This window comes from Adiantum capillus-veneris, chromosome 12 (genome assembly GCF_014529385.1).
Source record: "Adiantum capillus-veneris isolate H3 chromosome 12, ASM1452938v2, whole genome shotgun sequence".
NCBI lineage: Eukaryota > Viridiplantae > Streptophyta > Polypodiopsida > Polypodiales > Pteridaceae > Adiantum > Adiantum capillus-veneris.
In genome coordinates this window covers 154,002,229-154,019,144 of record NC_140942.1, presented here as the reverse complement: position 1 = coordinate 154,019,144, position 16,916 = coordinate 154,002,229, and the positions used below count along the sequence as shown (strand labels likewise).

The following is a 16,916-nucleotide window of genomic DNA, read 5'->3' as shown; positions in this document are numbered from 1 at the left end:
TGATTGGCAGCAAGTGCCTGGCCACCGCCGTCAGGGAAGAGCTCACCTCACTGCTCCTCCTGGTGGCCGACCTGCTGCATCTCAGCAGCATCGGGTTTCGATTGGGAACCGTTTCGACCCCCTTCAGCAGGGTCTGCCTGAGGAGGCCCCGTCCACTTCTGTTCCTCCACCACCGTCTCCACCTTCCTCAACCGCTACCGCCCCGCCTCCCCCGCGTCCTCCCCTCCCCTCCACCTCCACCTTCGTCCAGCCCCTCCTCTCTCCTCGATCGGACCCACAGCCTCGTCTCCGGACCCCTCCGTCACTCCTCCTCAAACACAGGGTACTGGCCACGCTTCTGCCGCGAGGCGTTCTCTTGGTAGTGCTTTTGCTACGAGCCGTGCGGCTCGTGAGGGACAGCTCGACTTGAGACCGCCTTTTTTGGTGTTCACTTCTCGCTTTGCAGCAATCCCCAGAGGTCTGACCAGCTTCGACATTCGCAGACACTGGGATTTCTTCGATTACAGCTTCACTCGGTTTCTGGGTGATTCCTCTTCCGACTTGGAGGAGGCCAGCTTTCGAGTCCACGTCCTCTTTCTTGCAACTAGAGACAGTGAGACCCTGGACACAACGGTGGGTTTCTCCTTTCCGTTGTGTGATAGGGATATCAGAGAGTGGACCCAACACACAGTCCTAGACTGGCTCCAGACACACGCTATTGAGTTCTCACACCACACAAGGGACTTAGCAGTGACAGATCTGGTACAGATACTTTGCCCTCTTGCCAAGTTCAGCGTGACACCTCCAAATGCAACAGGTTGCAGGCACATTGTGGTACATTTGTTTGCTAACACTCAGTGCCCTCCGTGTTATGTTTTTGTGCATGAGGATTCTTGGACAGAGAATATAGCCCTTAGGGCTGCACGCTCGGCTGGGACCTGGGCGAGACAGTCACTTCTTGCGCGCTTGTATAGACGTCGTTCGGATACGGATTACTCCCCATCCAAACCGGCCTCAAAGATAGCGAGGTTGGCTGCTCTTGCAGCATCTGTTTTCTCTCAATAACTCCATGAGGATCATTTCATGGAATGTGCAGGGATTAGGAGGGCCCCAGTTTCAGCGACAGAGGGGTCAGCTGCGTCAGGAGCTGCGGAGATGCCTTGTGGGTGGTGAGATTGACATTCTTATGCTGCAGGAGCATCATCTTCGTGAGAGCCGCATTCGGCGTTGTGGTTAGATTTTGCGTAGTCGCTATGAGACTTTTTGGTCAGCTGCTTTTGGACCTGGAGGCATCCAGGGTGCGGTATGTATGACTATTGCGGAGTCTCTACAGCAGGCCATTGTGGGCAGAGGGATTATTGTGCCAAGCAGAGCTCAGTGGATCACTATGCAGATTCAGGGTTGCTTTGTGGGCTACCTGAACATATATGTGCCCAATGTGGCAAGTGCACGAGCAGAGTTTTGATCACAGATTGTTGTCTCTGCCGCAAGCAGAGCAGTGATGCATTGGGGGTGACTTCAACATGTTGGAGGACCCTTCTGATAGGATTGGTGGTAGCCACGTTACTGTGCAGGGAGTTGAGCTGGCAGCTTGGGAGAGGTTTTGTATGACTTTGAGGGTTTCGGATATGTGGCAGCACTCTAGCTTTGTGAGGCTCCCAGACAGCCTGGTCTTCTCTCATTCGGACCGAAGAGTGGGAGAAGTGAATCTATCACGGATAGATCGCTTCTACACTAGTGACTTTTTCTGTGACTCGAGTGGGACAGTTGGCATCCTGGCAGGGACTTCCTTCTTGGACCATGCACCAGTGATCCTCACAGTGACAGATAGGCAGAGGCAAGGGAGTACGATGCTACGCATCCCTGAGAGGGTTTTGCTGGACTCTGCACTCAGAGAGAGAGTAGAGGCTCTTTGGACAGAGAGCTCGGACATGCAAGATTCTCCTGCTAACAGAGTGGCCTCAGGACTAGCTCAGCTTAGTCGTTTCTTTCTCCAAGAGTCCTTGACTCGCCTGACTGCAGCGAGAGAGGAGCAGCAGCCTCTCAAAAGGGGAGTTTCTTCCTTGCAGAGGATGTAGGAGCAACATCCAGACAGTTGTTGGTTGGAGGAGTTTGCTGTCTGGATTGTTGGTTGGAGGAGCAGTTACAGCAAACTCGCCAGGAGCTTGGTAGCATAGAGGAGCGGCGCCATGAGTTTGCTTTTCACCGACAGGCATCTCAGTGAACGCAGGTGGGTGACAGAGTGACTGGTGTTTTCTTCGAGGCAGTGAGACCTCGGTATACGCATACCAAGGTCAATCAGTTGAGGAGGCCCAACGGGTCAGTTGCTTCTGAGCCAGAGGACATGCGTGCAGTTGCTACTGACTTTTACCGTGAGTTACTATCTGTAGAGCCTCAGTCAGAGCGTCAGGATGCATTCACAAAGCAGGTGTGGGCGCAGATGTCTTGCCTTGTGACTGAGGAGATGCGCCAGAGACTTAAACTTCCACTTCAGCTTGAGGAGTTGCACACGGCTCTTAGTGCACTCCCCAGTAGTAACTGTCCAGGTGAGGATGACTTGACTCCCAGTTTCTTCTTGGAGTGCTGAGACTTGCTTGGCCCTGATCTCTATAGTGCTTTCCAGTACATCTTGCACACAGGAGAGATGCCTAACAGCATGAGTGAGTCTGATCTACCTCATTCCCAAGGAGGGTGGCTCCTTGGATGAGATTCGAAAGTGGCGTCCCATCACCATCCTCAACTCAGCCTACAAAATTCTTGTCAAGGCTCTGAGTTTGAGGATCCAGCCTCACCAGCGTGTGACTACTATCTATCCTTTTTGTTGATTTCTTTCTTATTATCTATTTACTTTCACTTTTTGGAAACACCCCTCGGGAAATCTAACTACCCTGCATTGCATAGCTAGTGTGGAACTATCCAGAGGGAGTCCAAGCCTGAGGGCAAGAGAGCACTAAGGTTGGACAAGGACTATGGTTAGCCAAAGTGGGGTCATTGACTAGCCAAAGTGGAATCCTTTGCTACAAAGGCTACAATTCAGCTCTGGATGTGGCCGCAGTGTACAAAGAGGGTCAGATGACCTAGAAAGATACAATGGCAGCATCTCCTAAAATTTAGGGAACTGCTATTTTGGGACCTGAAAATGTGTTTGCGTCATTACCTCCGGAATGACAAGGGGAACATTTTCTTACTCTGCCGTGAAGTCAACTGGGCAACCGGTTGGGAGATTTTTAGGCGGCAACCCCGAAACGGGAAAATGCTTGTAAATGTGCCAAGTGGCACCTTCTGGTGCACCTTCCTCATGCAACAAGAAGTGGCGCTGAATTTGAAGGAGGGAGAGCCTCATTTTCAGATTTTGTCACAGGTTAAGAGCTATGGAGTGCTTGCTTTCCCTCTTATGCACAGTGCGGTGCCAGGAGTGATGCCCTGCACGCTACGCACTGCCCTCTCTCTCCCCTTTGGCAGTATGTTATGCCCCACTAGTGGGCTCTTCATTTGACCAATGTACAGTTGTGTGGGTTCATGCGCGATTGCCGAGGCAAGAGCCTCTTGCACAGGTACTGGATTAGCTAGCCGCTAATCCCCCCGCAAGTACAGGTGAATTCGGAGAGGTTTCATGCCAGAAATCTCGTCCGATTCAAAGGGCAAGTAGCCCTACAGGTGCGGGAGCTCGAGGACTTGCTACGGATGCGACCGGCACGCAAAACGGAGCCCGAAACAGTAAATTACAGCCTGCTGTGTATTTCTGCAGGTTTAGGGTTTTGGCCCTAAACGGACCCTAATACCCCTAGGAGGTTCGGGGACGCAAGGGGACCGCTGTACAGGTGATCTGGCGCATTTTCAGGGCTGAAAACAGAGAATTCAGCGTGCTGCAGATTCTCGCCAGGTTTTGCAAAGTGCCCGTATGCGTCGGGAAAGTCATTTAATGCGTGGGAATACTGACCGTGAAGGGTTCTAGTACAGTTATGCTACCGAAATCAGGCCAGAACAGTCAAAATTCAGCCAACGTTGTGCGGGGCAGCTTGGAAAGAACCACAGCGTTTATTCCCTCTTTTAAACAATAAAGAAATACCGAAAGGGGCGCCTAAGTTAGGGGCCAATCTGGTGTCGGTCTTCTCATACAGGTGCATTCTAGCATCTGTATCCCATTCCCCTCTCTTGTGTCACTATAGCACAGGTATAATAGACGACTAATAATGGGTGAAAGCTAAATCAAGGTTTGAAGTAAAGTCTACCGCCCTTTTTGGATTGAACAGGCCGGTTTCATGGTTCCATCGCCGGGATTAAATCACTTTTTCCCATAGAAGTGATCCTTGGTCAGATTGGGCTTGAAGACACACGGGATCATAGACCAGACACAGGGAATAGCAATTATGGCTGACAGACCAGACGATGTGACTGAAGAGGTTTCCTCTTCACAAGGTCAATAGACACATGAAGTGGGTGAGTCCTCAAGACCACCACAGACGGATGATGATATATTTAGGACCCAGTTGGCTACTGTTGTGGCTATGTTCACACAAGTAATGCAGAACCCGAGGTTTTTAGCCTTTCTGCAACCTCCTGTTCCATCTCAGCAAGTTGGGTCACTGGATCATATTCAAAAGCTTGTTAAGGCTCGAGCACAGGTGATTCATACTACACAGTCAATGGAAACACTGTACATTTGACGGAGAACATGCAGTCTCCACAACCTGTGCCTAAGGTGCAAGAACAGGTGGCTGAGATGCCAGTCTTTCAAGCTGTACCAGCTCAGCCCGCCACCTTTCAGCAGCCTATAGCTGGTTCTAATGGGCAGGGAAGCAACCTACAGGCTATGCAACAAGTCTTCCCACCACCTTCAGTACACCCTGGCTATTTTGGAGGTGGATCGGTATTCCAGAGCATGGCTGGTCATGCACCTGGAAATCAGTTTTACACGCCAGGAACAGTGTTTGGGGGTGCTCAAACGATGATGCCTAACCCCATGTATGGTGTCACGGGCATGCTACCAAGGTTTCAGAGCACTCAGGGCCAATTTAGGATGCCACGGGCAAATTTTGGTATGGCTGGAATTACAAATCAGCAGCCAAATATGGCATTTCCAGGTCAACTTAATTGCGGTCAGGGAACACAAATGAACCCTAACAGTGTTCCCATGTTTCAGTCACTTCCATATGACAATTTGACGCCGCTGGAGAGGCCAACTCCGTACAAAGAAGGTGGCAAAGGTGTGTCATTCACGACCTTTACAGGGTTTGATGACAGGAAGAAGGCTCTCTCATTCCTCCAGCAGTTTGATAACGCCTATGCAGGGGGAAACTTTACAGAGGCTTCAAAGGTCCGCAAGGCAGCCACTTTCTTGACAGGGAATGCGGGACAATGGTGGACAACTTTATTGCTTCAAGGGCAAGCTCCGTCCACATGGATTTACTTCAAGCAGATTTTTGCAGCAGCATGGTTATCTGATGACTTTGAAGCAGATGTCATGACAGAATGGCACCAGCTTAATGCTGCCACTTGTAGAAATCTAGATGATTACAATCGGAAGTTTTGGAAAGCTCTACTTCCAGTAACTTCCTATAGGTTTGTGCCATTGACAGAACAGATTGAAAAATACTCTTGTGGCCTACCTAAAGGATTGAGAAAGTACTGTACAAAGACAAAAGTCACTACTTTGACGCAGCTCATTGAGGTAGCAAACAATGGCAATGGTTTACTCAAGGGAGAAGATTGTGAATTTAACACTGGCGTCAAGGCAGGATCAGGCAAGAAAAATTCAGCCAAGAAGCACGTTCCCAATGAGGCTCCTAAAGGGACTCGGGAGTCAGCCAACGCAGGGAAAGATAAAGCTACGGCTGAATCAGAAAAGGGACCAGCAAAGAAATGGAAAAGACGTTTTCCTCGCAAGTCAGAAGAGCAAAAGAAGGTCCTGAGGACAGAGAACAAATGCTTTATATGTGAGCAGCCTGGCCACATTGCTTATAATTGTCCTACAAAGAAAAGGCCAGCTGATTCTGATGACGAGGAAGACAAGAAAGGAAAGAAGCCCATGGCTGGTCTAGTGCCAGATATGGTGGGCGACGAGCCAAATTCAGATGCAAGTGAGCTTTGCAGAGCATGGGGAAAGGTCAGGGATCAAACAGTGCTTATCTTCTTTGATCCAGGTGCCAAAGCCAACTTCATTTCCCCAAAATTGGCTTCAGAGTTGGGAATCAGACTTGAAGAGATGGGGTATACAGTAGAGGCAGGTTTGGAATGTCCTGGCCATACAGAGGCTGTGACACCCATCATTGGAAAGTTGCGACTACATATCCAATCCTATGTAGATGCTGAAGAATTTTACATCATGCCACTGGACGGATGTGATGTGTTGTTAGGTATTCCTTGGTTATTTCGTGTACAGGGAATCATGGATGCCTACAACAAAAAGATCACTGTATAGAGCAGGGGAAAGACTCACATTCTGGATGTAAAGCTTAAAGGGGAGTCTAGTCCCACTGTATCAGCTTCTGCTATTACTTCTGTAATGAAAAAGCATCTTTCTGCGTACTTGGTTTTTGCACGTGAAGTGTCAGATTGTGATGAATCAAATTTATCTGTGCTAGATAAAGAAAGGTCAATGTTTTTACAACAATATAGTGACTGTTTTTCCGATTCATTACCGTCTCAATTACCGCCACAGAGACCCGAGGACCATGCGATAGATTTGGTGCCAGGCAGTAGCCCACCAAATAAGCCTCCGTACAGGGTTAGCGCGGCTCAGCAAAAAGAGATAATGGGCCAAGTACAGGAGCTGTTAGAAAAGGGGCTGATTCAGCCCAGTTCATCTCCATTCTGTTCTCCAGTGTTGTTGGTGTAGAAAAAGGATGGCTCATGGCATATGTGCATCGACTACCGTGCACTGAACAAGAATACCATCAAGAATAGGTTCCCTATACCTTGATGATATTCTAGACAAATTAGAAGGAGCAGCTATGTTTAGCAGGATAGATCTAAAGAGTGGGTACCATCAGATCCGCATTAGATCAGAGGATGTGCAAGACTGCTTTTAGAACGACGTTTGGCCTTTACGAATTTTTAGTGATGCCCTTTGGTCTCACAAATGCTCCTACTACGTTCAATAGGATGATGGACAGAATTTTCAGTCCACACCAGCAGTTTGTTGGTACATTCTTTGATGACATGATAGTCTACTCAAAGAATGAAGAGGAGCATAGGCATCACTTGGCCATTGTGTTCAAAGAGTTACGTAGTCATAGGTTGCTCATCAATGCAAAGAAAAGTGAATTTTTTCTGGAAGAGATCCACTTTCTGGGACACATTGTCTCAAAGGATGTTGTCAGAATGGATCTTGCAAAAGTTGAAGCGATCAAGTCATGGCCAAATTTGAAGGCGGTGCATGATGTCCGAAGCTTCTTGGGACTATGCTCCTATTACAGAAGGTTTATCCGAAATTTCGTTGAGATTGCTTCACCTTTACATGCTCTTCAAAAGAAGGCAGTCACCTTTAGATGGACACAGAAAGAGATTTCAGCTTTTAATCTCTTAAAGGAAAAGATGACTTCAGATCCAGTCATTGTGTTGCCAGATCTTAGGAAGTCATTTGTGGTCCAATGTGATGCCTGCGGTAGTAGCATTGGTGCAGTGCTAATGCAAGATGGCAGGGTAGTAGCCTATGAGAGCAGAATTTTGCAAGGGCCAGAGATGACCATGCAGGTCTATGAGAAAGAGTTACTGGCTGTGATTCATGCGCTCTTAAGTTGGAAACACTACCTGCTAGGTGCAGATTTCGTTGTCCAAACGGACCATCAGACCTTGCGATACTTCTTGACACAGACAAAGTTATCTAAGAAACATATGCGATGGGCAAATATCTTGTCCATGTTCCATTTTCAGATTGTGCATGTGGAAGGCAAGAAGAACGTTGTGGCTGATGCCTTGTCAAGGAAGCCACAAATCTCAGCTGTGTCGATTCCTTATCATCATGCACTTGATGATATGAGAGAACAGTATAAAAATGATGAAGATTTTGCAAGGGTCTTCGAGCAGCTAATGCAAGGACAACGTCATGAACACTATCTTCTTAAAAGACGGGTTCATGATGATGCATGGCAGATTGTGTCACAAAGCCATTGCGACACAAAGTTATAGAAGAGAGTCATGTCCCACCGTATGCAGGGCATCGTGGTATCGATGCTACAGTTAAAGCGGTTGAGACATTCTTCTATTGGCCTACATTGAGAAGAGATGTGGATGCCTTTGTGCGAGAATGCCTAATTTGCCAGAAGGTCAAGTTTGACAGGCAAAAGGCACCAGGGTTATTGCAACCACTACCTATTCCAGATAAACCATGGGAAAGTATTGCTATGGATTTTATCTTTGATCTTCCGAGAACGCAGACAGGAAACGATGGTATTTGGACCATTATTTGCAGATTCAGCAAACAGGCTCATTTTATTCCTGTCAGGAAGAAGATAAAGCCAGATCAGATGGCACGTTTGTTTATGAGCAATATTTTCAAGTATCATGGCATGCCACAGTCGATTGTTAGCTCCAAGTCAACTCTGTTGTAGGCCTTCTCAAAATCGAGAAGAAGAATCACCAGATCCTCACCACGAAGCCTCGCTAAGATAGAAGCCTCCCAAAAAGTAAAGATGTTGTCAAGGATACTACGCTCCTTGACAAAACTAGTCTGGGTCCCATGTATAAGGCTCTCTAGAAGTGGCTGTGAAACCGGCCTGTTCAATCCAAAAAGGGCGGTAGACTTTACTTCAAACCTTGATTTAGCTTTCACCCATTATTAGTCGTCTATTATACCTGCGCTATAGTGACACAAGAGAGGATAATGGGATACAGATGCTAGAATGCACCTATATGAGAAGACCGACACCAGATTGGCCCCGAACTTAGGCGCCCCTTTCGATATTTCTTTATTGTTTAAAAGAGGGAATAAACGTTGTGGTTCTTTCCAAGCTGCCCCGCACAACCTTGGCTGAATTTTGACTGTTCTGGCCTAATTTCGGCAACATAACCGTACTAGAACCCTTCACGGTCAGTATTCCCACGCATTAAATGACTTTCCCGACGCATACGGACACTTTGCAAAACCTGGCGAGAATCTGCAGCACGCTGAATTCTCTGTTTTCAGCCCTGAAAATGCGCCAGATCACCTGTACAACGGTCCCCTTGCGTCCCCGAACCTCCTGGGGGTATTAGGGTCCGTTTAGGGCCAAAACCCTAAACCTGCAAAAATACACAGCAGGCTGTAATTTACTGTTTCGGGCTCCGTTTCGCGTGCTGGTCGCATCCGTAGCAAGTCCTCGAGCTCCCGCACCTGTAGGGCTACTTGCCCTTTGAATCGGACGACATTTCTGGCGTGAAACCTCTCCGAATTCACCTGTACCTGCGGGGGGATTAGCCGCTAGCTAATCCAGTACCTGTGCAAGAGGCTCTTGCCTCAGCAATCGCGCATGAACCCACACAACTGTACATTGGTCAAATGAAGAGCCCACTAGTGGGGCATAACATACTGCCAAAGGGGAGAGAGAGGGCAGTGCCTAGCGTGCAGGGCATCACTCCTGGCACCGCACTGTGCATAAGAGGGAAAGCAAGCACTCCATAGCTCTTAACCTGTGACAAAATCTGAAAATGAGGCTCTCCCTCCTTCAAATTCAGCGCCACTTCTTGTTGCATGAGGAAGGTGCACCAGAAGGAGCCACTTGGCACATTTACAAGCATTTTCCCGTTTCGGGGTTGCCGCCTAAAAATCTCCCAACCGGTTGCCCAGTTGACTTCACGGCAGAGTAAGAAAATGTTCCCCTTGTCATTCCGGAGGTAATGACGCAAACACATTTTCAGGTCCCAAAATAGCAGTTCCCTAAATTTTAGGAGATGCTGCCATTGTATCTTTCTAGGTCATCTGACCCTCTTTGTACACTGCGGCCACATCCAAAACTGAATTGTAGCCTCTGTAGCAAAGGATTCCACTTTGGCTAGTCAATGACCCCACTTTGGCTAACCATAGTCCTGGTCCAACCTTAGTGCTCTCTTGCCCTCAGGCCTGGACTCCCTCTGGACAGTTCCACACTAGCTATGCAATGCAGGGCAGTTAGATTTCCCGAGGGGTGTTTCCAAAAAGTGAAAGTAAATAGATAATAAGAAAGAAATCAACAAAAAGGATAGATAGTTGTCACACGCTGGTGACATACCCCCTCTTGAAATCTCAAACGTCGTCGTTTGCATCTGTCGTACATGCTCATAGTCAACACTGATGTATTCAACACCTGTCGACACATATACGACACATACATGCTCATTGTCAACGCTGGTGTATTCAACACCTCGTCGACACATGTATTGCCTGCGTGTGAACCATGTCCCAATGACATAGTGGTAGCTACGCACTCTGCCATTGCTTTGAGTCACTAACTTTCCAATGACAAAATGGTAGCTGCACATTTTGCCACTGTCTTATAGTATACGTTGGATCCCGTAACACTTTCGAGCATACCCAAACCGACAGTTTAAGAATGCAGTTACACATGTACTCTTCAATAGAAGCAATTACTGTATCCTTGACAAACTGACAAGAAATACTCACTTCTATAGCACTAAGCAAACTTTTGGACATTCCATAAGAGCAATTGCCAAACTGACAATCTGTACAGCTCTAACATTCATGTAACATGTATTTGATTTGAGCTCACTTTAAATACCATGTACATCATTTGTTTCAAAAGCCATTGTCACACTGACAATCCATGTAGCTCTAAAACTCAAGGGGTCAAGGTAGGTTGCAAATCGAAGGCTTCAAGGTAAAGTGATAACACAGTTGGTAACTCTGCAAGTTCACCTTCTTCCATCCACTTAGCATCCATTGGTGGATATTTTCTGAACTTTACCAAGTAACGCCTAGCAACCTTGCCTTTCACTTTCCTTTCTTTGTGTGCCAAAATCTGTTCCGCGACCAAGATCTCGTCAAGTTCCTCGACTTCCGGCTGATCTTCAACTGGCATATCTTCTGGCACATCACCCACATAGGGTCTGAGAAGACTCACATGAAACGCATTGTGAATCTTCCAACTGTCAGGCAATTTCAGCCTATATGCAACATCACTGATTATGTCACACACTTGAAAAGGCCCATAGTAACGCATGCTGAGCTTTGGAAACAATCTTTCCTTGCCCTTCATCTTCTTTAACCTTGCCTTTTCAAAGCGTAAAAGCACCCAATCACCAAGTGAATATACCACTTCACGACGGTGACGATCAGCTACTTTCTTTTGCTTTACCTGAGTCTTTTCCAAGGCCACTTTGACCTTCTTGTACATTTCATCCATGTCCTGAACATACTTATCTGCTTCAAATATCTTGTCCTTTGTATGCAGTATGGGAGGAACTTTCTTGCCACCTTCAACTATCTCAAAAGGTGCCTTGCCAGTTGATGAATGCACTGTATTATTGTATGCATACTCCACCAATGGCAAATACTGCTCCCACTTTCCTTTATGCTCTGACACGTAGCACTTTAGCATATCTAGGACAGTAGAATTTGCCTCTTTTGACTGCCCATCTGTTTGAGGATGAAATGACGAAGAGAATTTGAGCGTGGTGCCCATATTCTCAAACAAGCCTCTCCAGAACAAACTTGTCATGTGTAGATTACGGTCCTTTCTGGAGGGCACTCTACGCAGGATGGGCTTCTCAGATACTTGGATCAAAGGGGTGTTAGCTTTGTAACAGACGAGCACACAGTAAGGTACTTTTGTCAGGAGATAGAGGCGATCGTTTCATGCTCACACATTCGGTCAGACAGGGCTGCCCTCTTGCCCCCTTCCTCTTTCTGTTCTATGCTGAGGCGATGAGCAGGTTCTTGGTGTTGCAGCAGGTTGGTTTGCGGGGCTTAGCACTTCCTATCTGGGGAGATGAGCTTCTGGACCCTGAGTTTGCTGACGACTCAGCCTTGTACTTGGATGGCCAGGAGGCCAATCTTCATAGGTGTGAGCAGGCTATTGAGACCTTCTGTTGTGCATCTGGCGCACTGATCAACTGGAGAAAGATAGTGGCTTTCTTGGTTGGTAGTGCTCCTGTGCCCGATTGGATGCCAGGAGAGGGTTTTAGGTGGATTCCCCAGGGACTGCAATTCGGTACTTGGGCTGTCAGGTTGGTCTGGACTTGTCTCCCGAGCAACAGATTGCTCCCCTCCTCCTGTCTATCAGGAGGAAGTTGTTACACTGGAGCTCAGCACGACTTTCTTTGGCTGGCAGAGTAGTAGTGGCCAACCAGGTGTTGTTGGCGACTATGTGGTACATTACTTCTTGTTGGATCTTCTCGAGTTCTTGTATCAGCCAGGTAGAGAGGTTGATCAGGAACTTCCTTTGGTCAGGACTTCACTCAGATAGCCCGAGCCAAAGTGGCTTGACAGGTCATCACTCTTCCTTGTTCACAGGGAGGGCTTGGGATCATTGACCCAGCACAGCAAAGCAGAGCCCTTCTTGGGAAGTTCATAGTTAGAGGACTTCTTCTAGGTGAGGAGCCTTGGAAGGAGTTCTTGCTACAGCAGCTTCGTGCTAGGGTGCCTCAGGCTGGAGGCCCCTGGCGACCTTCGACCAAATGGATCTTCATAGAGATGCGCAGAGTTGGTTTGAGCAGGAGACTGGAGGACCGCTTCGCTGTGAGTTTGCTTCGCTCTGAGTTTGCTTCGCTGTGAGTTTGCTTCGATCTTGGGAGCACTTGCGGCTAGGCCTGGAGCAGCGACAGCCTACTTGCACGGAGGAGCGCCTACGACAGCCCCTTGTTTGGAACCCCATGGTTAGCACTCAGAGAGGCCACTTGGTTAGTAGTCGGCCTCATGTTTCCTGGGTCCCCATGACAGCGGGTCTAGCGCGCTCTTTAGGTGACTGGTTAGAGTTTTCAAGCTTGTCGGAGGAGTTGCAGGGTTTCCAGCTACAAGGCATGAGAGGAGTGCAGAGCATGTGCCAGGACATCTCAGAGGCAGTTCCAGCTGAGTGGCTCACACCTCTTGAGCCAGTAGAACCCAGGTGGATGGGAGCCTTCACACGACTAGAGATTCTCATCTCAATCCGAGCCTGCTCAGAAGACTATTCCATTCCTTTTTTTCGAGTTATAGGGTGAGGAACGCTTACAGCGAGTTGCAGTAGAGGCCCCGCAAGTGACAGAGTACTGTTTTCAGAGGATCCGAGTAGTGGACATTTGTGGGAGGACTTGTTCATCGATCTTGACCCAGCAGCTCTTGAGACTGGACACTGGAGACTGTGGGCTTGGGAGTGCTATCCACTGGCACGAGTACAATGGGATCCTGGAGAGTGGCTTTGGAGGGACCCTTCCTCTTCTGCAGACCACCCAGGTGTCCCGTTCTTTCAGTACACTGTTCGATTGGGACGTCACATACTAGCAGCACAGAGAGAGGCCCACCCCGCTGCAGCACCTCATTGGCAGGAGGAGGGTCTCACAGCTGAGTTCTTGGCAGCCTTTTGGGAGAGGTTGTGGGACTCCAGACAGCCGAGGCGAGTCACCTTGTTTCAGTGGCTGGCTGCACACAGAGCTACAGCAGTTGGGAGCTGGCTAGTGTATAGTGGTCTCTTGACCGCATGTGCAGCTTGTGACCATCTGGTGGAGAGTCGGCGTCACTGTCTTTGGAACTATCCTTTGGCACAGCAGGTGTGGCTTTGTGTTCTTCGGCTAATGCCTGCTCTCTCCACGGTTCGACAGAACACTTGGGGAGCAACAGCTTGGTCCACCCTCACGGGCCCGGTACTTCAGTTTGAGCTATCTTCCACCAGCAGGATGATAGTGATGCAAGGGGGGCGACCTACACTCCAGCCTACCATAGAGCTTACCCCACAGGAGTGGTGCAGTGAGAGAGAGGAGTGTTGGGAGCTCATCAGTGGCCTGACACTCTGGTTCATCTGGCGGGCCCGTTGCTTCCGCATCTTTTAGGCTCGCCCAATGCCACCAACAGAGACTGTTCGCGATCTTTGGCTAGAGCTGATCCACACTCTTATATCGTGTCGTTGTTGCATGGGCCTTCTCATGTACATTTTATCATGTCGTTGTTGCATGGGCCTTCTCACCGTATTCGCGAATTTATTTCTCAAACTTGGAGCATTTCTGGTCCTATAACTCGCATAAAAGGAAGTTGAGAGTCATTTCGATGGATACGTTATGTACTCCAAAACATTGAAGTGGGATAAAATTTGGATATCTTGCATTTTATGTTCCAATGCTATTGCCAGGAAAATCACTTTGTTATCAATGTTAGTAGTTTCCATGCTATTGCCATGAAAATCACTTTGTTATCAATATTAGTAGAGCAAAAATAGCCTTAAAGGCTTATGGTCGCTCACTTGCATTGTCGGACAGTTTCCACACCCTCTTTTGGACATTGGGAACCTTTCTAGTGGAATGCAGTTTTTGGTAAATTTGAGGCCAAGATTCTTGGCTGCTCTTTCACTTGCCTCATAGCTGATAAGAAACTCATTACAATAGTTATCTCGGTAGGACATCAGGGCAATTCGTTTAGATATGTACAGTTGGGTGACGTGGCATGACCTAGACCGGCAATGGAGTAAGGGACCCAAATCTATGCAAAACAAGCCATAAAATGCCGGATTGCACTGCAAATCACAACCGAAATGAGGAATGATTATGTGGCAACCGTACCGAGATGTTGACGTGCGAGGTGGCGCCAGTAACTTTCCGGGCATCACTTATGAAGGCAATTGACTTTTTGAGCTTTTGGAGTTTCAATTATTAAAAGCTAAGGGCTTTGTGAGTTTGTCAAACCAAGAGGCTAAGGGGCTATGAAAGTGAGCCTTGGGGGAGTTATTTTCACTCTATGTTTGAGCGCCTCACGACAGTTATACCAAAGAAGATCAATAATAAAGATATACTACTAGGGGCACTAGTTGAGGGGTTAGTGCATCCGGGAGTGAATCTACTCCACTTCGTCTCTCAACTCAAGTGTGGCATTCTCTTTTCAGCTTAAGTGTTCAAGTGGTAAATTTGTTTCCAGTTGTGTTTTTCAGCCGGCATGTGGTGCCCTTTCGGTTCCAGTGGTGTCAGAGTCACCTCTTTGCTTTTTCGACAAGCAAATTGATCCTACGTCAACCATCAGCTGGAAGCTATGGAGTCTAAACAAGAAAGATACAATAACAGATAGAGGAGATGAAGAAGAATAGCTCGTTCATTCTTTAAAAAGCCCGCATCAACAGCAAAGAAATCTCTGCAAACTATCTGATAAACCTTTGATAGTAAGAACACAATCGCAAAAATTGCATAAATCATGTACAAGACGCAAAGGTGGCTAATTGCAAATAGCATCAACTTTAGCCAAATCCATGCTAACACCCTTGGGCGATACGATATACCTTGATAAATATATATCTCGCATTAAAATCTTGCTCTTTGTGTCATTAATCGCCAATCTCTGCATGCTTCACTCCCAAACAAGCCGCTATCTTTGGTAAAATAAAGTTGTCATTTAGCTCCGTTGTCAAAGAAAATCAAAGCCTCCGCCTCTTGTACTTTGCCCCACACTCTGCAGCACTCAATACTCTCATCCTCTTATCTGTGGCATCCCCATGAAATTTGAAACCAATCCTGCTTTCAACTTCCTTTCTTGGCTTGCCTCTTCTGAAATGCCTTCGAACTCCCTGGCTTCTCACCTAGCCCCCCTCCACTCTCCTACATCAACATACTCTCCACATTTTCCTCATAGTTAGAGGTAGCTTTAAACAAAGTATGCCCAAATGCAGTAATCAACACTCATCCAAAATCATCCATCTGGATTTACATGCTCAAATCAATTAATACCCAGCTTTTCCATGCTTCAATTCTATGAATTCAAAACATCTCCTTAAAATTTAGCCTTCATTGATTTCACGTTGAATAAAGATAACAAGTAATACATGAGAAAACTTTCTGCAACCAATCATGGATTATGCGCGGAATTAATCCCTTCTAGAGATTCCTTCTCTCGTGTTTGTCCAAGTTGTTTTATTTTGTGATTCAGTCAATAAGAGAGTCAGGCTCATCACATTAAGGGTGCCAAAGGTTTTAGCATTAGTTATTCCAGCATTCATCCGCATATCTGCTCCACCCAAATGCTAAAAAGAAATCGGAAGAAAGAAACAACAGCCACTCAACGTATCATCTACCTGTGCCATCTGTCTCCCCAACAAGCTGTAAACCTCACACGCAGAAGCTCCAAATGATTAAACTTTCTGCCCTGCATAAACCAAAAATTATTTGAAGCTCTCTCTCTCTCTCTCTCTCTCTCTCTCTCTCTCTCTCTCTGGGTGACGTTAGGTTACCAGCAGAGTATTTCAGAGCAGGTCGACTCAGAGTGGACAGACGATCGAGAGAGAGAGAGGGAGGAAGAAGGAGAAGGAGAAGAATTTCAACGTAGTAAACACTCCCAACTTCCAAGAGAGAGAGAGGGAGGAAGAAGGAGAAGGAGAAGAATTTCAACGTAGTAAACAATTCCAACTTCCAAGAGACATACGAGAAGGGGCAGAGCCTCGTTCATAAGTGACACGGGGTGTATCTACGGTAGGGACGCGTTTTCCGCGGGGCAAGGGGAGGCAGACTTTTATAGTACTGCACTCACAAGCATTTCGAGCAAGCGCGACAGGTGGGCTGGATAGGGAGCACGAGTCTCAAGGGAGACGTGGTGAGGTCGAGTCCATAACGGGGAGGTTAGGGACATTACATTTTTGTCATGCAGAGGATCCCTCGAGAAAGCCCCGTGACACGTATGAACGAGGGGGGCAAAGAGAAGGCTAGAGGAAGAAGAATTTTCAACTTTAGAAGTTTGAAGTCCAGGGCCCTTGGTACTTGGTTAGCCCAACGAGGTTTTTTAGGCCCATGTCGCACACAGGCGACGGTCGTGAGTGACATGGCCTTACTTGGGCTGGGGCATTGAATGGTTGCCCGGT

At 47.5% G+C, this 16,916-nt stretch overlaps 1 protein-coding gene across 2 annotated transcripts in view; it reads right to left on the bottom strand.

Moving 5' to 3' along the window:
- LOC147446712 (uncharacterized) overlaps positions 1 to 16,470 on the bottom strand; it is a 35,563-nt gene extending 19,093 nt beyond the window's left edge. The window contains exons 1-2 of one of the 2 annotated variants that reach the window (XM_086525878.1): positions 16,293 to 16,470; positions 16,137 to 16,202 (exon numbers count right to left, since the gene is read on the bottom strand). In XM_086525878.1, the coding sequence (XP_086382004.1) occupies positions 16,137 to 16,145 (9 nt within the window). In that variant the 5' untranslated portion in view covers positions 16,146 to 16,202; positions 16,293 to 16,470. Of the gene's footprint in view, positions 1 to 16,136; positions 16,208 to 16,292 lie in introns of both variants that reach the window. The other variant, XM_086525877.1, reaches the window with a different exon arrangement.
- Positions 16,471 to 16,916: the final 446 nt, after the last annotated feature.